This window comes from Anarhichas minor, unplaced genomic scaffold (genome assembly GCF_050575085.1).
Source record: "Anarhichas minor isolate MPS153535 unplaced genomic scaffold, ASM5057508v1 ptg000045l, whole genome shotgun sequence".
NCBI lineage: Eukaryota > Metazoa > Chordata > Actinopteri > Perciformes > Anarhichadidae > Anarhichas > Anarhichas minor.
In genome coordinates this window covers 3,100,048-3,122,134 of record NW_027466491.1, presented here as the reverse complement: position 1 = coordinate 3,122,134, position 22,087 = coordinate 3,100,048, and the positions used below count along the sequence as shown (strand labels likewise).

General features: G+C 45.0%; 1 protein-coding gene across 6 annotated transcripts; it reads right to left on the bottom strand.

Annotated features, from left to right (window-relative positions):
• Positions 1-6: 6 nt before the first annotated feature.
• On the bottom strand, positions 7-21,083 carry atxn7l1 (ataxin 7-like 1). 6 transcript variants are annotated; one of them, XM_076111582.1, is made up of 12 exons: positions 20,910-21,083; positions 20,364-20,432; positions 17,064-17,159; positions 10,380-10,566; positions 9,803-10,224; positions 7,781-7,863; positions 6,487-6,755; positions 5,455-5,671; positions 4,795-4,916; positions 3,719-4,249; positions 3,142-3,394; positions 7-2,964 (listed from the first exon to the last, which is right to left on the bottom strand). In XM_076111582.1, the coding sequence occupies exons 1-12, from the start codon at positions 21,004-21,006 to the stop codon at positions 2,947-2,949; spliced, it is 2,364 nt and encodes a 787-aa protein (XP_075967697.1). In that variant the 5' UTR covers positions 21,007-21,083; the 3' UTR covers positions 7-2,946. The 6 variants fall into 6 exon arrangements, with proteins under 6 accessions (XP_075967697.1, XP_075967693.1, XP_075967691.1 ...); XM_076111578.1 differs by lacking the exons at positions 20,364-20,432; positions 20,910-21,083 and adding an exon at positions 11,062-11,167 and having other exon boundaries at positions 3,097-3,394; XM_076111576.1 differs by lacking the exons at positions 20,364-20,432; positions 20,910-21,083 and adding an exon at positions 11,062-11,167.
• Between the last annotated feature and the right edge of the window lie 1,004 nt (positions 21,084-22,087).

Genomic DNA, 22,087 nt, shown 5'->3' with positions numbered 1-22,087 from the left:
GACATCCACCTTCATTCATTTAATAAAAGCTTGGATATAAGACATTTTTTTTGTATACAGCAAGTGTTCAGTTGTTTCGATGGGAAATCCATTTTCTGATCCAGTGATGCAGTGAGAGTGAATACACCGCGACTGTTACACGGCATTTCTTCAGACATTCAACACAGTTTGGATCAAACGGTGCGCTGGTTCAGAGGCCGGACTCACCGGGGGGAATATACTCTTCACCTTCTTTTACTGTAGTTGCCAGAAACACTTTTTTTTACAAATATATAGATATAGATTTGCTTTTAATATCTCAAATATTTATATAAATAGAAGTTAAAGATTAAAGATCTGGGGCATTATGACAAAGTGCAAAAAGATGTAAGGGGGAGGCTTTAAAAAAAAACAAAAAAAAAACTGTTAATACCTCCATAAAATTCAACAGCAAAAGATAATATACAACTGCTCTGAAATTCATGAACTTAATTGTAGCTGCAACAGACTGTAACTTCCCGTTTCTATTACTACAAACAGTAAGTCAGGGTGGGACTCCCCACAAAACATCTCAGCTTTAAGATCGTCCTCCTTGATCCGTAGATACACGCGAGAAGATACTGAGTGGAAACAAATCTTTAATTCCCACCCAAACCACGGTTCTCCACCATTAAACCCACACAAACCATCTATATTGTGTTGGTATGTTGCGTTAAAACAGAGAAAAAAAACCAACTGTATGGTGTAATTGCAGGCATGTTAACGAGTTAACTGTACACCGCGGGTACCTGGATAAACCACGTGTCCGCCGTACAATAAAGACCACCGAGCCGGTATCACCGAACCGATCCAAGAGTACTTTAGACGATCGCACACGTTGATGAATAAAGTGTCATCATGGGAAGCACTTGGGAAACGCGCAACACGAAACACAACTGATTATGTACAATTCATTCATCATTAGTGCGTAGAGGCTTTTGAGACTAATTCAAAAGACACATTTTGAAGTAGCTGGCGAGTACCAGGTGCTTCGCTGCTCTCCACCACATCGAAATGCTCTCAGTTACTTTGGCTTCATCAGCAAAACACCAGACCAACTAGAACTGGAAATTACATGCGTTTGTTTTGGACACCTGATGCTACAGGTATGCATGTTTTAAAGGTATTTCAAAGACAATCAAACGCTGCGGAAAGAAACGGTACCGAGCTTGAAGGGTGCAGCAGTAAGTGAAAGCATTTTGACCTGGCCTTGATTTGTACACACACACAAACAACCAAGAGTAATCACACTGAGACGAGACAAAATGCCTACTGGAAGATAAACACTTAAAAATAGAGCTATAGTTTTGAACATTGGTAGACGTATGAAAAGGGGCGGGACTGCAGGCAAACAGGTGTGTGGGGCCCTTTCTATGAGAATACTAAACCATGGCCTGGTGTCACAAAATCAACCATTGTTCATCACATGATAAGAGCGTGAAGGCTCGACCAAAATGTGTTTAACTGATGGTCCAGTAACTAGCCCCCTTCCTCATGTGATGAGCCGACTCCAAGGCAGAGGAGTGATCCCCCTGCTAGTGAAGGCTGTGGCTACGTCCCAATTTTAAAGTACTCCGACAGGTTTAGAGTATTTAGTGTATTCTCACTGGGAAAGTGACGATTCAGTAGACTTAAAAGAAGTCAGCGGGCACATTAAATTCCTAAAATGAAATACTTTTTTTTTTTCGGTTCCGTTGATGGACCTTTACAGCGCAGAATAAAATAATTTTTTTAGAACTGACCACAGGTTGTTGTTACCTTCGTGTTTAGCTGTGTTTGAGTATTAACTGGTATTACTTGAAACACTCTGTAATGAACAGATTCTGCAAGATTTGGAGAAACCAGGCCAATCTCATCAGTAAACACAGACCTGGGTAGGAGGGCAAAACACTCTGTTGAGCTCCTATTGAGTAAAAAGGGACAATTATTAATAAATACAAAAATAATAACAGATATGTACACAATTTCAACAATATGATCTCTCATAATACTTTCAGCATTTCTTCAAAATGCCATAGAAATGAAATGTTTTGCTCAAAAAGTCTCTGTAGCTCAAACATCCAGGGTCAGTTAGAAAACAAACATTTAAGAACGATAAATTATTGTACAAAAAAAAAAAGATCCAACACCGTAGTAATCATTCCTTTTTGGATGCAAGTCCTGACACACACACACACACACACACAAGTTCGTGTGTCAGCTTGTTTCTTGCAACATTTAAAACAATCTTCAAATAATATCGGATTTCTTCCTAACTTAAAATACAATGCATTGACGTGGCATCGTTGGTAACACAAACGTTTCTTTTTTCCTTCCATTGTGTGAACAGGTCCTTGTGTGGCTCTCCTCGAGACTGCTCTGGAGTCAGTGAAGAAGGAGGCGAGGGCAGTAAGGGCACTTTGAACACAGGCATGCTGGAGTGGAAAGAGGGGGCATATATAAGAATTGTAGAGAGAATTGTGGAGATGTTGACAAAACTCTTCTCTCTTCATCTCTTCCATCTTTGAGGGAAAAGCTGAAATCAAGCGTAAAACAGAGAAAGTGATGGGGGGGGGGGGGCAGTTGAGGTGGTATAGATGAAGGCTGAGTCCTACAGTAGTCGTATCAGTAGGTCCTTCAACCATCTAACTCCCAAAAACAATCTCCGTCCCCATCAGCTGACCAGGCACAGCAACCAGGAAAATGGTCAGCACAACCAGTTTAAAAAAAGTTTTCCCCCAAAGATTGTACAGTGGTGGTATTATTAAGAATGCCTTCTAAAACTTTGCGAGGCCAACTGTGGGCAAAGTCATTGGATGAATAGGGGGTGACATCGCCCGAGATAAAGCCGTCTGATTGGTGCCGGCAGTGGAAGAGTGGTGAGGTCAAAGGTCACAAACGGTGGTGGTCTGCACAGCTGCCCAACATTCTGTCCGTGAGACAGGTCTGTCAGTGATGCAACTTGGTCTGTGGGCAGAAGAAGACAAGCGATTTATTAGCTGCTTTTCATTTATTATTATTTACTGTATGCAATGCAACTTCTAACAACTTTGAAAAAATATATGTAAAAATTAGCAGAGAGCAACAAATTCCACGTGCCTTTGGAAGCCTTGTTTACAGTCTTTTTCTTTATGTAACACCTACCTGTCTCGGGGACTCGGGCCCCGAAGACAGTATTCCCACGGTGTCGCTCCCATTCCCAAAGAGGCTCTCCAACCCGCCCGGCCTACTCAGCTTGCTGGCCTTCCCTCTGTAAGAGCCGGAACTCCTCCTCTTCCTCCCCTCTGCTCCTCCCCCATAAGCCAAGGGTCCGGAGGGGGAGGCCAGGGGCTGATGGGGGGCGGAGGCCGGCTCCCTGCTGGGTGAATACGGTATACTGGTCGTTCCAAGCTCGCGACTGGAGACCAGAGGAGGATGGCCATTAATGAGATATATATATATATATATATATATATATATCATCACAGCAGATTTCACAGTGCTGTATATTTTAGAGGAAAGATAAACACCCGTCATCACAGCCTTTGCACTGCTGGCACTGTCCTCTCTGTTTACACACGGCTCTCCTTTTAATAAATCACCCGCTCATGTGTGTCTCTACACCATCTCTATTATGTCGCGTTGAGCTGAGCCGGCATTGTCCGGACTTTTTTTTAAGATCAAATTTAGGATCAAATGCATTTCTATGACTGTCCAAACTTTAAAACAGCCCTGTACCCACCTGTTCTGCGAGCTGTGACTTTGAGACCCATCGGCACCGGACAACCAGAGTTCTCCGCCGCTCCAAAGCCCACTTCCCTCGCCCTTTTTCCTGCCTGGGTTTGCTGCTGTCCCCCCCGAACCTTGTAACGCCGGATGATAGCTGCTACCGTTCCTCCTACCGTTATCCACAGTCGGAAACAAGGAAGAAGGAGAGAAGGAGGAGGAGGAGGGGTGGGAAGAGTTTTTTCTCCTCTTAGCTCCCACTGCAGAGTCCTCCATGTCTTTGGATGGCCGGCTGGCTTTATGCGTGCCGTTACGGGCTTTACCCGGCGCGGAAACTGGGGCGACGGGCCGCGGAGCATCTCGAATGCTGAACATCCCCGCCACGGATGCAGACTGAGGAAATGTGGCGGGGTGGGAGAGGGAGTTGGAGGGGGCCGAGAGGTGAGAAGAAGCGGCGGAGGAGGGAGAGGGGGTCTGTTGTGAAGCGGCGGGGGAGGTACCAGAGGAGGAGAGGGAGACGAGGCTGCCGGCCGCCAGAGGCACCTTCCTAAAACAGGAGGAGGATATTTCAGAGGATAAGAAATGTACCACTTAAGTTGCTTCATTGCTAATATGGATTCAGAGTACTAAACCTGAGGTACCGATCAATATGTTGTGTTTTACTGAACAATGGTCTTCTGTGTTGACATGAAATAGGATTTTCTTGCATCTTTAACATATTTGCACAGTTGCTCCTCTCATGATTTTATCTCTATAATAAAACTATTCCTTTCCCAAACTTTTTTTTTCACTCATGATTCCTCACACACCTATTTTTAAACTTAAATTTACACAAGAAACTTAAACAAACACTTCCTGCCGTCTCACTAAAGTGTATTTCTCACCTCTCATAAAACAGGATATCAAACACGTCACTTCCTTTCTAGTTACACCTGTTCAGTGACAGTAAATCTGGTGTAATCAAATCACAGTTATACCTGTGTATAAAGTAGCTGGGAAATAAATTCCATGTGTGTCGAGTACATTTAAACATGGACTTTTACGTAAAAAAAAAAAACAGTTTACCTCGAGTGTACGTTCTTGCACACTCACCTCCACATCTGTGCGTTGAGGTGTTTCTCCACCATGTTCTGGAGCGCCAGCCTCATCCTGTCCCATCGCCTGTCGAACACGTAGTGACCCCGGCCCATGAGCCTGCTGCTGAATACGCAGAACTGGAAGGAGAAAGAAGAGGGAGTGTAAAGGGGAATCGGGGGCCAGGCATGGAGAGAGATGTTGAGAAAGAGGAGAAGGCACGTGAGAAAAGGAATGAGGAAAAGACGAGCAGATGAATGAAGAGGATGGGATGGATGAATGACAAAAGATGTAGAGAACGAAAGACAAGTGAGAGAAAGAGGAAGGAAGTGAGAGGTGGGTCGACAGAAAAGGATGTGGAGGGAAAGAGGCATCAAAAGAAACGCGAGAGATTGATGGAAAAGATCAGATGACCAAGAAAGAGCAGATGGAAAACTACCAAAATAAAGACAATATTTTAATTTATTATTTTAAATATTAGAATGTGCAATATAGTTAAGACAGGAAATGGATATCCTTCCTGTGATCACTTTTTTGGTCTTGACCCAGATTCTGAACAAAAGCTTCTTTCCTCTTTCTTTTGTGTTGCATTGAAAGCGCTTTATCAGAGCCGAGTCTGAACACCAACAAAACTAAGTCCTTTAAATGGCATCTAAAAACAGACCTCAAACTACTCACCCCTGAAGGCTGCGGGTGGCGATTGGAGTAGTGAAAGGCAGGTCTGACGGTGCCCTCTGGAGTCTCTGCGTCTCCCTCGTCACTGGAAAGTCGACCTCCGTCTCCTGCCGCCGCCACCCCCGAACTGTGGGGAGAAGGCTCTGGGTTGGGGGCCGGGGCAGGTGCTGCTGCTGCTGGGGGCAGAGGGCCGAAGGTGGAGGTGGTGGAGCCTGGAACCCTGGGAAGGAGAGGTGAGGGGAGCAAGGGGAAAGGGACAGAAATGGAAAGGGGAGACGGAGGGGAATGGAAATGAGGAGAAGAGGAAGGGGGAGAAAATGAAATGGGATGGAGAAGCAAAGAAGAGATTGGAAGAGAGAAGGGACCAAATGGTAAACAGAGAGCATCTTCTAAATAGAAAGAGGAAATCAGTTTCTAGTAAGACTTTCATGAGGGCAGACAGCTACTGTGTCTCCATTCTAGCACTGTTGTTGTTTACAGCATCCCCTGGTGGGACAAACATGAACAGACAAGGATGTCCCGTGCATCTGTGCAGGTCCAGAACAGTTAAACTCCAGTGATGTGAGAGAGTATGAAAAGTCATATTTAAGTAAGAGTAAAGATTGATTGCTGAAAAAAAGTGAAAGTTATAAATCATTGGGTATATTGTGTGCTAAAGTATCCCAAAATGTATTGATGAATAAAAAAAGTGTTTCTAAGTACAGCTTAAACTTAAAAAAAACGTATAATGCAAAACCAGTTGGAAAACTAATCAATTGTTTGACTTATTGGTAATAAATATTTTCCAAAAACTTTTTTTTTGGGGGATTTATGAGGATTGAAAGTTTTGTACCACGGTTACTTCTTCTCCTCATATGCTAGGAAGATCAGACACATGGATCACATGACTGACAGAACATTTAAAGGGATAGTCCTGATTGGACCAAGGAAGGATCTCATCCATCCTTGGCAGCCTGGATGGTCAGGTTGTTCTACACACGCATAGTGAATACCGTATGTGTGTGTGTGTATGTGTGTGTGTTTTCTCTGTCCTACCTGGGTATGTGTGCATTTGCCAGCCTGAGCTTCAGCCTGGACAGAGGTCGTCCGTTCGGACAGTGAGGCTTGCTGGGACTTGAGGTCTCTTGTGGCGCGATACTCTGGCTGCCGCCTTCCTTCCCTCCCTGCGATCCGTCCCTGTCTTTCTCCTTCTCCTTCTCCTTGGCTCCCTCGTTGAGCTTCGCCCGCCCCTTGTGTTCGGCCAGGAGGATGTCGAAGTGTTTCGTTCGGCCGGAGACGGCTCGGCGGTGGGTTAAGGAGTGAGTCTGCGGCAGACAAAAAACAAACAAAACAACACAAAAGGTTATTTTACAGAAAGACTTTGTCAATGAAAGTATTGATACGTGGAGCTAATTCAGCAGGGCTGAGGGGTTGCATTCCCAGGGGCTTCAATCGTGGCTCTCTGGTTTCAGGAAAGTTCCCATAATCGCTGCACCATACTGCTGCCCACGTCACACCACACTAACATGGGTAAATATTGCCTGTTCGTGGTGAGCTAGTCTACCCTTCCGACTACTTTGGAAGGGAACCAGCTATCAAACATTTGGTTTTCCAACAGTCCTCTAAAGGATGTGAGTGTGAGGCTGATGAAATACTGGTTAAATAATAGGTAGTGTGTTTCCTGTACTCATTTAAAGGAAACATGTAGGGTAGAGGCCTCTGAAAATGCTTTAAGACCTGACGGATCATTTCAAATTGAAGACGCTTTTGGTAAACAAGGAGTCATTTTCTTTATCTTGTGGTGAAAACAAACACATAGAACATATGATACAGCACAAGACAAGCCGGAGAACTAGACTCAAAGTAACCGAAAAAAAGAGTAAGCTACAAAAGGGGCCAGTGGATCAGTGGATGGGTTTTTAAATGGGAAATATGAAGATAAATATACGACTAAATAAATAACATACTGATTAAATCGTTGTTCTCATTGGGACTGCCCGTATTAATAGAGACATCAACATTGAAAAACAACCAAAAAATAATGAAAACACCATCACCCCAGCCACTCCGAACAATATCAACACACGAGCGCGATACAGCGCTAATTACTTAATAACCAGATTGAAGTGATTAGTAACGCTTGCTAGAAGTAATTAAAGGGCAGTAAAACACGAGTTTTACAGCTGAAAGATGTTGCAGCCTCATCCAACATCTATAATTACCTCATTAAGGGAAAAGTGTGGGCCCTATAATGCCTCCGCACTGCTACCTTTGCGTTGACTGAGGAAGGGGAAGTGCAGACGGAGCAGAGAGACGGACGGGGAAGTGCGAGTGATCGTATTTGTGTTACCTTGCAGGTGAGAGACCTCGTGCAGGGTCGCTTCGTTTCGGGGTCCTGGACTCCACAGTGCTTGTTCGGATCAAAGACTCTCCCTGTAAAAACATGTATACCCATACACGCATTAGACTGGCACTTAAGGACATAATTTTTGTCATTTCTTCCCTCCTTCTTTCAAGTATCTAATCATATTTGCTGGGAGTGGGAGCCTCGCAGTACCACAAGTGCATTAATGCGTCTCTTTTAAGAAAGCATTTTGGCTCACTGACATTTGTCGCTTCACATATTCCTTTGATCATTCAGACATTCAGCTGTGGTTTAAGGCTCCTGTAGTCCAATAGTACGATTCTGTGTTACACTATTAGAAGTGTTTCCAGTTTTCCCAGCGGCTAAACTGGAAAGATCCCCGCAAGCTGTAACAAATCACGGTTGACAGGACAGACTGGCAGCGGGACCAGAGTCAACTGTGACCGACGGGCCCCGGGAAACTCTCTCCTGCTTTAATGAATAGCGAATTTGATTTTGTTTGATGACGAAATGCAGCCATTCACTTTTATGTGCCGGTTTGCAGCCAAAGTCTCTGATGTCCATCGTAAAGATCTGCTCCTTGGGCAAAATGTTTAGAAGATCCTGGAACATTCTCATGATGAACTTACAACCTCAGTCAGCTTCTTACGGAGAGCGATGGGATTTGGTAAAACAACAACAACAACCTCCAGTCAGCAGGTTATCTTAAATAGTGTTGCTGTCAGAGGGCTGTAATCTAGTGTCGACCTTACCCATAATCCCTGTAATCGGTGTAGACCGACAAACACACACACACACGCATGTGCGTCAGCGACGTACAAGCACTCTCACAAATAAACAAACTCATGCTCACTCGCACACAACCTTAAAAAAAGGAAGTTGAGATGAGTTAGTGTGAACACGGACTGAAGGAAGACACTGAAAAAAGCAGAAGAGCAAGACGGAGAGAAAACACCAACAAAGAGGAGGAAACGGGAGTGTGTGAAAGAACAAAAAAATGAGGCCAGACCATGTGTGTGTGTGTGTGCAAGAGAGGCACGATGGAGGTCGAGGCAGGAGGTGGAGAGTGAGAGGATGAAAAAAAATATAGAGACACAGGAGGTGGGGGAAATCGCTCAAGAAGACGAGCAGCTTTTTTGGCAGCGGGAGCTCGTGAATTAGACGGTGTAAATCAGAGGAGCGGAGCACGAAGGAAGAGGGAAGATGAGGGGAGAAGAGGAAAAAGCTGGATAGAGTCATGACAACAACCAGAAGTGTACATCAAAACCTTTTAACTTTATCACTGTGCATGTTTTTACCTTTCTTACTTTGAGATGACCACGAGAATAAGTGAGGGGATGGAGAAGAGAACACTCAGTGTAACCCCATCACTGTCTGCAGCCAAACATTCACAGGAGTGTTTGTAGCCTCAGTTTTGAGACGTATAGGTTGATGAAAACCCAGCCATGAATATGCAGACATTAGAAATGATTCAACCATTTAACCCTCAGGACCTCAATCAGTTTCGGGGCGTTTTTTGCTTCTGTGTGCTTTGTTTTTTACTGCAGAATATAAGTTCTGCACCTCTATGGAAACGGCACAATCATGGCTAGAAGAGGAGAGAACTTAAAAATGGCTTTTGTGCAGTATAACACAGTTACTATGACATTAATCAAAAAAAAATAAAATAAAAAGTTAAAGTTATATGTTTGCAAGTGTTATTAATGTTGGAAAAAAAAGGATGAAAATCTGACAATAATAACGTTTGTTACAGCTTCTGGTTCTGACAGACGGTGTAGTTTTGGTGATTGTTGAAAGAAAACATGCTTTTCGATCCCGCCGGCAGGTTGTGGGGTTCAGAGGGTTAATGTTCTTCAACACACATTTCGACTCCAACTGCACCCATTGGTCAGGACTGTGTATTCACTGTTGCGCTGAAGATAACATGAGAGTCACTGTGAAACATGATGCATGCATGCACAAGGATGTCATCTGGATCAATGCAGAAATATAATCGGAGAGGCTGACCTGAAAGTCTTCTCTGCGACCTGGAGGAAGTCTTAGTCCCGTTTTGCTGCTTCTTCTCCAATGGCGACGACGACGGCGGCAGCAGAGCGCCGTGTCGTTGAGAGGGGGAAGGCGACGGGGAGGGTTTCCGGTCCAGCGTGGAGGGAGAAGGAGTTGACGGCAGCCGCCGGTCCAGTGGAGAGCGTGCCGGACTGGGCCGCCGGTCCAGAGAGGATGGAGAGGTGGTGGAGCGCGGTGTGGTCGGCCCGCCGGTGCCGCGGCCGTTCATGAGCTTCTCGCTGGACCGTTGGGAGGCCGGGGGAGTGAGGGAGGGAGGTTTAAGGGAGGAGGGAGAGGAGAAGGTGGTGAGGCGCACATGTGATGCAGAGTCGGCATGGCTGAGGCAGGCCATCTTCTCCAGGCTCACGACAGGAAGCGATACACTGCAGAGGGGAAGAGTGGAGTTAAAACACTGTACGACTCAATGTTCTGGAATCAGCAAAAGCAGCATTTTATGAAACATTTTTTCTGAAAAAAAAATGTAGCGGGAATATGTGTAAGAAAGTCATCATATTCAAAAAAAGAAGTATGTGCCCACCACGGCTTGATCCGGGCCCCCTTTGGTGGGTAGACCGCAAGAGGGGCCTTACTGAAGCGTGAGTGAGGGAAATCTTTAGGGACCCTGAATGTCAGCGTGTCCCCAGGACCGGGGGCCACCGCAGGTGCTTTGGGCTTCATGGGGACCAGGAGGCTCCTGGAGGGAGCGGGGGAGCCGTGGCGCTTCTCTGGAACAGGTCGAGACAGAGACAAAGTGTGTGAGGTCACATAGATGTGTGAGAGCTGAAGACACACTCCTACTATCAAGACCATGCTAGTGGGTACTGTTTGGATCTGGTTTTCACCAGGCTAGAAGTTATTAGTGTGGTGTAGCATTTACACCAACTTGTTTCTCTTTTTCTACCCGGTTTAGGTGCCAGATGGCCGTGTTGTGACACAGGAGAGACGAATCTGTGCCAGAACCTTTTCCACAAAGAAAAGAAGCGTCTACAAATCAATTTAAAGTACTTTTCTCTAATTAGCAACATGCCTGACACCATCTGAAGTGTCCTTGTCTGATTAACTCCACCAGTTTGTTATCATGTGCAGCTCGAACAAAACAAGAACCAACAATTATAAATACTTTTGACCCAGATCTGATCAGAATGCACAAGTGAAAGGGTGCTGAGACACAGAAAGAGAGGGGAGTAAATAACAAGGCTGGGGTGGGGGCTCACACTTACGGTTTTTGCTATGCATGTCTTTGTGGGAGGAGGGTGGGGAGGGGGTGTGGTCCAGGACTGTTTGTCTCTCTCTGACTGCCTCACAGGGAAACTACACCCCAGCTACCTGAGTGAAAGCAGAGGGGTGAACATGTCATAAAACACAAGAGAAAGGAGGCGAGAACACACCGCACACACAGTAACACAGTGTCTTGAGTCGGTGTATTTCAAAATATACGTAACATTTAGCTCTAAAATGTCATTATGGTCATAATTCAAAACAAAGTTATGTAAATCTAGCAGCTGCTTCAGGAAGTAAATAACCAACATCTGCCAGATCGACCAAGATTAAGTTGACAGATAAATAAGTTATTTTTTTTTAAAGAGACCAGCCCGTGTGTTTAGCTGAATTTCCTGTCTGCTGATAAGATGCAAATCTAAAACTGAAGAGAGCAGTGACATGATGAGAGCCGCTCAGGTAGAATATGGAACTGCTAAATGTCACTCTGAAGCTTTGGTAGCTATTTAAAATACTTGACAGAGAGTAGAAGTAGAAGCCAAGGTCAAGCTAAAACAACTCAATAATACAACTGTATTCTCACGCGCACGCACGCACGCACGCACGCACACACACTAACAGGGTCAGGCAGACTAAATAGTAGTTCTATGAGCATGTGGATGCCCTCTACCAGCTTCCGTATATGTAAACACTGAGGTGAAGGCCGATAGGGATGTGATGTAGTCCCAGCTGAGCCCAAATCTTTACATGCATACAGAAACTCGGCCCGACTCGGCAAAAAGGCCAGGTCACTGTGCACTGCACGCCTGGGGGTCCCACAGCCTAAGCACATGCCTCAAGTTTAATATGTGAATCCCAACAGGACGGTGCTCCCACAGACTTCGTATTTCCCTGAGGTATGACGGCACAAAAATGTAGAGACGGGAGCCTGCGAAGAAGCCAGGCAATGTCTCCCATTGGCTTGTAATTGTGCAAAATTGCACCGCACGACCGACAACTAGCCACCGAGCCATTAGATAAGCACTCTCTGCACCCGAGAGTGCTTATCTACCCATGCCGGACGAAGATTTTACCCCAAAAACCTGGAGCATCTGAGGGCACGTACAGGACACGGAGCAACGGGACCTCTAACCATCATCCAGTGTGATGAGGGGGATAATCCAACTCTGACGAGAGTTAGATTAGAAGACTGATCCACTCTCATGTCTGTAGGGGGAATGTGTGTCCACCGCCAGCAGCTGGTTAGCTTCCCTTTGCACAGAGACTGAACGCAAGAGGAAACAGCTAGCCTGGCCAAGAAACAGGCACACAAACACAGCGAATAAGTGCCTTTCCCAAAAAGACAAACTATCCCTTTAAAGCAATGCGAAAGCCTCACAGAGGTGTCTGTATCCGTTTGGTGCCTAAGTGCAAAAACAAAAGCCTGGAGTATAATTTTAGAAAGGGTTTCCTTAGTGTACAAACCTCAGTAGGCAGCATCAGGGTGTTTGTGTGTGTGTGTGTGTGTCACAATGTTGTACAACCCGGTTAATGGGTGTAGTAGTAGTAGTCTCCCAACAGCAGCAGCACGTTGGAACAATAAGAGCAGGGCAGACAGAGGGACTGACCCGGTGTGTTTGCTCAGAGTGCACATGAAAGTGTGCTGCAGGTGACTGAGGGGGAGAGTGTGTGTGTATGTGTGTGTGTGTGCAATGCGTGCGCAAAGTGTGTCTGTGTGTATCGAAGAGATTAACCACTGCATGCATGAGTACAACAGGTGTGCGTGTAGGTATACGACACCGCATTGGGAACTTATATACTGCCAGTGTATGCGTGTTTTTGTCCAAAGTATAGGCTATATGTAGTTTGTATGCATAGCGAGTACGTATAAGCATACTTTGCAAGAGCATAATTAGCATATGTGAGAATGTGTGTGTGTGTGTGAGTGTGAGACAGGTGTGTAAATAGGCCAGTGGAAGCAGAGGTGCAGGGAGGCAGCTGTATTCAGAGGAGCAGGACCAAAGTCCAGAGCCACATTTGCAGGTATGCGGCTACAACAGTCGTGATTTCACACTTTAAATCACACAGAATTTGTAGTCAGCTCAACTGTCCAGTTCAATGAAGGTGTACAGTTGAGCATATAAACAAAATCAACCCAGAATGAGATGTATTTTGCTTTGTAACAGAGCTCATCCTGTGAGAAAACCGTGCTAACCGCACTGATCTACAATACATGGACGGCTGCCCAGGCAAGGTCACTAAGCCACTCGACCACAAGGGCACCCTCGCTACTACGCTCTCCTGCCTGCCTGCCTGTCGTTATGGCAATGCTGAGAGCCCAGCTGGTTGCCGATTGGCTGCTGGCTCATCCTGTGGGTGGAGCCATTGCACAACGAGGAAGCAGGAGGCTCTCAGCAGCTCAGCTGGGTTTGTTTACATTGAGCAAGACGAGTCAGAGAGAGATCGACATGAGAAAAGCATCGATGAAGATTGTCAGTGATTCAGGTTTTCTAGAAACGCTGAGTCAAAGGCAACTAGGTTTATATTAGAAAACAGTGTTTAGTTGTACACTTTCTACTGGCAATCTATAAGACAGTATGTTTATGTCTTTTGTAAATTTAGGTGAACAATACGACAACTCCCTACATTAAAAACAAGGAAACATTTACATGAACCATAATGTATACTGTGTATGTGTATATAGATATTATATTCTGTCATCATATCTTAGAAAACAAACTAAAATCAGACAGTAAGGCAGATGAAGAGGTTAAAAAAGTTGTGAGCCTTTGATCTCTTGGATAAATACTATTATGCATTTACTATTAAGCAATCTAGAAAATAAATATATAAATAAATCATCATCATAGAAGATTACAATGATTTCTGAGCAATGTCTCCCCTGGAATGAGGTTTTTTTTTTGATGCCATGCACTTTGCATTTCTGAACACCGTACAAATGTGTAAGTGCAAAGCAACCACGTCTGATGTGAAGCAGCAGCAGCTGGAGTTTTAATTGTCCCGGGCCTCGGTTCACGCGCAGCCAAGCTGCAATAACCGTAACACAACAACGGAATGAGCAACACTGTGGTTACGGGGCAAAACTCTCCAAAAAAAAAAAAACAGACAAACGTCACACTTCAGCTCAACAAACTCAGACACGGGAAGCAGCGGGCTGCACACACACACACACACACACACACACACACACACACACACACACACACACACACACACACACACACACACACACACACACACACACACACACACACACACACACACACACACACACACACACACACACACACACACTTGTTAAGGAGCGAAAGGAAACAGGATATTATTGTTTTTGACCTGCCTCAGAGCTCAATTAATCCACCACTACACAGACAAAGTTGGAGGTGAGTAGAGACAGAGAGACACTTAAACAGCAACAACAACTTTATCGTGCACTCTGCTTCCACACAGCAGGGCCACCAGCAGAAGAGACGGACTGAGAGAGTGGAGAGAAGAAACAGCGATACATCGGAAAACACAGCGGGAAGCTCTGATTTATCCAAACACACAGCTTCAAAAGCACGACTCACTCACACACACGCACACACATCTGAAATATTGAATTGTCCAGTATGTCATGGTGTTCAGGGCTGAACAATGACTTCAAAATGTAGCCCAATGTAGCCTGCAGTAATGTTCAATTTGTAAAAGGCGACGCGTGTATCAAAATAAATATTGTTGTTCTGCAGAGATGTTCTGGCCTACAGACTTAACAAAGCATCTTTGTTTGGTTGAGATCCCCACAAAAAACATCCCATAATCATGTTTTTCAATGAAAATGACAATAATGATGTAAAAATGATCATTCCCTCTAATATCACAATTGACATACCGGTACAAGTCAAAAATGATCGCAACTATTCAGGGCCCAAATGTCCTGTCATACAAAATGCTATTGAAATACCCTCATTCTCATTATACTAGCCCTTAGAAAACACATAAATATGAGGTAAGTTTCAATAATCCTCCCACGTTGCTTCAAAAAAAAAAAAAAAGAGTGGTGAAATCAAATATGTCTTTATAACATCCTGTTCTGTCCAAAATAAGCTTTGGAGGTTCAACCACGAGCATTAAAAACTATTTCTCTGCACGTTTCCTCTCTACGAGCTCATAGGAGAGAGAGAGAGAGAGAGAGAGAGAGAGAGAGAGAGAGAGAGAGAGAGAGAGAGAGAGAGAGAGAGAGAGAGAGAGAGAGAGAGAGAGAGAGAGAGAGAGCACGGTACGAACGCTGCCACTGTGAGGGGTTTATCCCACCGGGGCTACTTATGCTAAGAATATACGCGCTTGCGTTCCTCTGAGGACATCTAAACGAACACGTCCACGACATGGAGCAGGTCTCCGACATATAACATACAGTTAAACCTTCTTGAACACGTGACGTGGTAAATATTAAACGTCCACGCAGCGCAGGGCCCGAGCTTAAGTTGTGACCACTCTCTTCGTCACACACGGCAACGCTTGAGCAGCAAACTGGGCGTGTATAACTCCGAGCCGCTGACCCCTGAGGCAGCCAACCCCCTCCTCCTCTGTGTGTGTGTGTGCGTGCATTTCTGTATATCCAAGGCCTCAGTGCCGATTCGACACACAGGTCAAGCATGAAAGCAGATCCCGTGATGGATACACACAAATACAGGGCCATTGCAGGGAATAGAAATGCACAACATTTAATTTAGAATCCCCCAGCAGGACACTATACTTGTGAGGACATTACAGTAAGATGAGAAATAAAGCGACAACGGGAGGAAATGCATAAAACATCGTAAGAACATCTTGACGGGGCCAGTTCAAATTTAAGAATGAATGGACGCTGGACAGTTTGACTGAATTACAATGAATATGAGTTTTTAAAGTATATGGTGAACCTCGATGAAAGTGACTCACACATGCTGCTTTTCTACTTGTCAGCATGTGACTTGGCCTGCTGGCCCACCACAACGCCAGCTTGTTAAAATACTGTGGCCCGAGGATAGCTTTGTTTTATGAGGAGCTCTCAGGAGATTCCCACTCCTGACGGTGTGTGTGTGTGTGTGTGTGTGTGTGTGTGTCCGTGCGCATGAGCATGTTTTAGACCTGTTGTTACCCGACCCTGTGTGTGCGCATCAGCAAGCAAAAAAACACCAGCGTCTGCCAGGAGACTGTGTCTTACAATACCACTGACCTCCTTCTGCTGAGAAACAGAAAGTGAGAAATGTGTGAGCATGCAACTCCACTGGCCTCTTTCCTCTCAGGGAGAAGTGTGTGTGTGTGCTCATTAAGCGTGACCATGTCCCCCCACCCCACCCTCTCCCCGCCCAAACAGACGGCTATGGCTGGTGCACGTGCCGCCAACAGAAGGAAGCAGCAGCTCGCGGGGCAGATGCGAGCGCGCTCAGTGGAGCCCTGGTCAAAAACAAACAAAGAGGTAGACGGACGGGCCGGAGGGCCAATGGGAGCCGGGATCAAGTGCTTAAACGACAAACACTCTTAAAAAGGTGAGATTTAACAGATGCATGTGGATTACATTTTTATTTTTATTTTTTTTAAATCAACTCATCGGCCTGTCGAATCTTCCTTTTGCTTCCACATTTTTTCCGGAGTACAAGAATATTATTTTAATGGTTATTTCTCTAACAAAATACACGGGCACAATGCTACATCAGGTCCACTTCTCTGTAAATTATTTAGTGTTTTCCAGTTGTATCAGCCTGCTGAGTATTAGACAGTATAAACAAGTGGTGTGTGTTAGTTTGGACTGGAGGATAAGTTGTAGATAGACTATGTTTCAAAAAGCCCTGCAGGGATAAATAGAGATGATTGTGTTGATCTGGCTGCTCTGCGTGTGTGTGTGTGTGTGTATGTTCTGTGCCTCCATGTGACAACTGGAGATGCCGCGAGGTATGGCCTGAGGTTTTCATGTGTGCCTCTGGCCTGTGGGGTCGCTGTGTGTGTGTGTGTGTGTGTGTGTGTGTGTGTGTGTGTGTCTTACCATAGTGTGAGAGGATGCCCTGAGGAGTGACCACCTGATCGCAGACATGGCAGACAACAAGACAAAAATCCTCCAGTGCTCTGTAGCCAAGCATCTCTGAGAAAGACATGAAGAAGATAAACAACTGAGAACCGTATAGAACAAGAGAAGAAGAGCTAGAAAATAAACAAAAGTAAAATACATTGTGTGTTTAAATTAAACTAAAATCTGAAAAACAAACCTGCCAGACAGAAGCTTACAATGCTCAACATGTTCATTTAGCTTTGGAGCTGCTTTTACAAAAAAAATGACAGTTCCAGATAACGTGTGTCCCAATCACTAAATAGGCATAAAAGACAGAAAGGACAGACAATCCTTTCAAGAAAGCAAACAGCAACAACACTGTGCCACTAAACAAAAACTGATTCATAGAAATAAAGAGAAAAACTAATTTCTCCTCATGGAAATTAGCCAATATCTGTTTTGACTAAGCTTTAAGAGCCTGATCTTCCTGTAACCAAACAAGCTCCGCTGACAGAAATCGCAGCACTTCTTAGCTCGGGGCTTAAGCCAGACTCACTGAGGGGAGGTGGGGGCGTGTACGGATGGATGTGTGTATGTGTGTTTGGGAAAAATTGAGAGAATGTGTGTGTGTCTGACGGTGTGCCGCGGCGTCGGGACCTCGCATTGCTGGGGAGTTTTGTTGTCATTTGGGAAGTCAAAGAGAGCGTCAGTCATGCCTCGTGCACATCAGTGTGTGTGCAGGAAAAGGATCTGCGAAGGTTACTGAAGGTCTAAGTCACATCACACAACCGTGTAGACAACGAGAGCTGAGGGTGTGCATGTGTGTGTGTACACACTGCAAAAGGTCAGAGTGGGTTTCATTACGCATGCAAGAAGTGTTCAAGGACACAAACAAAAACACTGAGGTTGTCGTGATCGCTGGCAGGAATATTTCTTTACTTTTGAGTTATGTTAATACTGATTGAAGACTGAATCAAAACGAAGGGCAAGAGAGTAATACCAACGCGGTGAAATAAACTGTTATTAGAGGAAGTGGCTTTCTCGTCAGGCCGACGGTTGGTTTCAGAGTAAAGCTGCACTGAGAGGCAGTTATAGCGGGAAGATGCTTTGCACAAGTTCCCCTCGTCAACACAGAAGAGGAGATTATCTCTCGCTCTTTTTTCCCCCCATTATTTCTAAACATGCTGCTGGATTTAAGCCACAATTCAAACTCTCGGATTCCAGTGTTTGCTGACTAAAAACTGCTTTCCCTCACAAGCAAATAAAGCGTGTTTGTTTTTGACTTAACCGAAAAAGGGGGGGGTGGGGGGTGTAATAATACACAAATAGAAAGTTTTGGCTGCGTGTGGAGAAGCAGCTTTTGAATGTGGTCATATTTAGTGAACGGCTTGTTAGGCGGTTAATAACATTGTAATGTGAGCAGTGAGACGCCGCTGCAGGTTAGCTCGACCTGCAGAGGGCTCAACAACTTCAGCAGTTTGCGTCCCGGCCAAAACAAAATATGCAAAGGACTGTTAGTGGGAGTGAGTAAGAATGCAATTTCCTCTGCATCTGCCAAGTCAAATGCAGACTAAGTGCGTCGTCTATTTCTGACAGGCCTGAAAATGAACTACAAAAACAATCAGTCACTGGCGAACAAACGTGTTTGGAGCTACTAATGACAATAAATCATCGGACGTAATTACAGATTTAAAAACTCAACTAGTCTCTCCAGTTTTTTTTCACAAAACTGCCAAAGATACAATTCCAGCATCTTGAATGAAGACACTCCCTCGTCCTTTTTTTTTTTACTGAAATAAGAGAGCGAGACTTTCGGTCGGCGTCCAGAAATAGGCGTCAGGTCTTATTTCTAGGAGGCAAACTGTTTGCAGGAGTAACTAAACTGGAAAGACAGCGTGTCACAGGGAGAAACCCAACAGGTGTGCTGGGTTATGAACAGGAAAAAAAAGTTTAAACCTAAAAATAATTCCACAGTCAAAAGGATTTAAATAGAGGAAACGGTTCATGTAGAGACATCTTCATCAGAATATACTCTAAGAATGCTAATACATACTACATTATCACCTAAAGCGTCACAACAACAACGTGATGGCTCCCATCCCCACTAAAGACAGTGGTGGACACACTAAATAGAAGCATTACATCACCGCCTATTTCCAGTGAGGTGATGACACCCGCTGTCAGTCCAGCCCGACAAAGTTGCTGCTGGTTGTCATCATCTCCACTGTGTGTGAGAGTGACAAATAGACATAGATACCAATCACTACACACACACACACCAATTACTACCAACCTGGCCTCCCCATCTACAAATACGTTTACACTGAAGTGGCAAAGTGAGTCTGACTCTACGACAACGAGCCACGCTACTCAAACGTACAAATAAAGCTTTTAAGACGTGCTTCCCCGCGTGTCTGTGAGGCTTACGGGTGTCTGTTTTTAGTGTCATGTTGCCAACGGATCAGCAATTCTGGAAACACAGCTGGAGTTTGGCTCGGAGAGAGGAAGATGAGGTGTGTGTGTGCGTGTGTGTGTTTCGGTATTTGACCAGTGAGAGTGAGAAGACGTTCCCCGCCTCGGTGTGTGTGTGTGTGTCGGTGTGTTTGTAGGAGGGCTGCTGCAAACTTTTCAGGGATGACTCAAGTGTGTGTAAATGTGTAGCGCGTGCTCCTGGGGGTATTTATACATCGTCGGATATGGAGGAACTCCCCAGGGCTCTGTCCCTGAAGGGGGTTGGGGGTTGGGGGGGGGGGGGGGGGGGGGGGAGGGGGGCACCCACACACTGCTTAGGGGCACCCCACAACCCCCTCCACAAATAAATATATATTTATATATAAATAATTTATTTTGCCAAAAAGAAAACATAATTAAGACAATAAATAAGACAGACTTTCAGCCCTACGGGTAATACTGAAAAACACATGGGAACCCCTGCTCTCCGGCTACTGTATATTCATTTATTTCCAACAGTGCAAAGGCTTAGCTGGATTTTTTTTTTGATTTTTTGCCATTTTATGGGCATAAAGATTAATCGTTTAATGGAGAAAATAATCATTAGTTACAGGATACTTACTGTATGACAGTTGGGTTATTCAGACACTAACATCAATATGTCCCTCCTCATATCTCAACTAAAGTATGCATTTAAAAAGTGCATGATGCCCGTTAATGGCGGTTTTCTGTATATCAACATGTCGGCATCATTCGATGCTGCAGAGCATGTACAAACAAAACAATAACAAACATCACCGTGCGAGTGACAGCGTATCTGAGTATCTGTCGGTGCAACTTCCTCACCTCCTTTGCCGAGCCTCGCGGCTTCACCGAGGCAGTAAAGCTGTTTGTCGCGGTTATCCAGGGACGAGTCTGCGTCACAACAAGCACAAACAGCCGCTTACAAACACTCGGCAGCAGTCACAACAAAACTTTGGGGGGGCCACGCGCGGAGCCACGCTGGTCCGAGGTTGCAATGCTACCATGGTTAGCATTAGCTCGCTAGCAGCAGCGCGAGCTGGCTTTTAGTAAAAGCAAAGTGAAGCTGTCAGAAAGCTAACAAAACTTACAGCTGTGGGCGCGCAGGATATGCATTACTGCACGCGCCAGTGGTACAAACTCTGCAGCGTAAGGGGTTATAAGCTTTTGCTCACGCGCCCCGTGCACGACTATTAAAGCGACCTATTAATATTGCATTTGGTTGTAATATTTTTTTGACAGTTACTTTGCTGCGCTTTGACAGACCCTGCATTGTGGGGGCTTGCTCAACTCAATCACAGACAGTTGGAGCACGCACTTCCCGACAGTTTGTCCGTGAAAACAACAACGGCTACCGACGTGCGAACTTACTGTCAACAAAACGTAATTTAGCCGCACTGACGAAGGAAGACCAAGGCTCGCAAAGGAACGTATCCGGACTTGGTATTTGGCGATCCAGTGTCGCCATTGCTCTTCCTTCTTGTTGCTTTGCTGAGAGACGGGTTTCCCCCCCCCCGTCTCTCCTTCGCACGCAGCAGGCAGAAAAACGAAAGAACGAGATATGCTGACGTCGTTGTCGCTGGGCTTCGGCTTGGTTCGGCTTCTGTCGGACGGTTTAGGGGTTGAGACGCTGAGCGACAGACAGCGGAGCGAACGTTACTCACGAGTTGAAAAGTTCAGCAGCCTATGGAGGTGGCCTATAGCATGATAACATCCCTCTCACTGTAGGACCGTTACACGGTGATGTTGCAAGGGAAACATTAGGTAATTGGTCAGGCCCTAGAAGGCCGAATAATAACACAGGGAAACCTTCATATACAAGGGATCTATGCTACATAGATCCCTATAATTAAATATAATTTAAAATGGTGGCAATTAGGTATTTTGCAACCTAAAACAAGTGTCGGCTATGATATCAGCCCTGGCAGGAAAGACCATGTGGATGAACTAGATACCGCTTTATGCTTTACTGTAGGTTGAGGCTGGAAATATAAGCCACGGGTCGTTGTACCAACGCTAGATTTAAATCTTCTCTCAGCTTCATTACAAGAAATTAGAGTACTATGAGCTCTTGCCAGGCAGTTGCAAAGTAATGGGTGTAATGTATTTTGAAAAGAGAAGGTCAGAACTATGAATAACATTATGGCGTTAGTAGATCAGATTATATTGGTTACAGCTGCAGTTTAATTTCGTGCATATAGTGAAACGTTTAATTATTGGCTTCACCGCAACCTTGTGCAGGTTAGGGTCAGAGGTGAGACTCCACTGCAAATAAAACACCAACAACAGCAACATAAATCATTTTATTTTAATAGTAGTCTATGTTGCAATTTGTTATATAATGGCTCAGCTTTTACAGTAACAACAAAGCACTGTAAATGGGGTCAGATAGACACTGGTCAAAAGCAGTGATTTTTATTTAATTTAATGCGGGACATCATTAATTAAATATATGAATTATCGAGCCATTGAAACAAACTGCGCCAGGATGTTGAGATTGTCAAAGTGGCTCAGTAGGTCACGCACGTGGCACTACATTGACCTCCTGT

Excerpts from the sequence above, each read along its gene's own strand:
- atxn7l1 (XM_076111582.1), bottom strand. The coding sequence starts at position 21,006 with ATGGCGACACTGGATCGCCAAATACCAAGTCCGGATACGTTCCTTTGC. Across the intron at positions 17,160-20,363 it reads CGCGAGGCTCGGCAAAGGAG|AGATGCTTGGCTACAGAGCA; the intron begins GTGAGGAAGTTG and ends TGTCTTTCTCAG. Across the intron at positions 3,395-3,718 it reads AGTCACAGCTCGCAGAACAG|TCGCGAGCTTGGAACGACCA; the intron begins GTGGGTACAGGG and ends TCTGGTCTCCAG.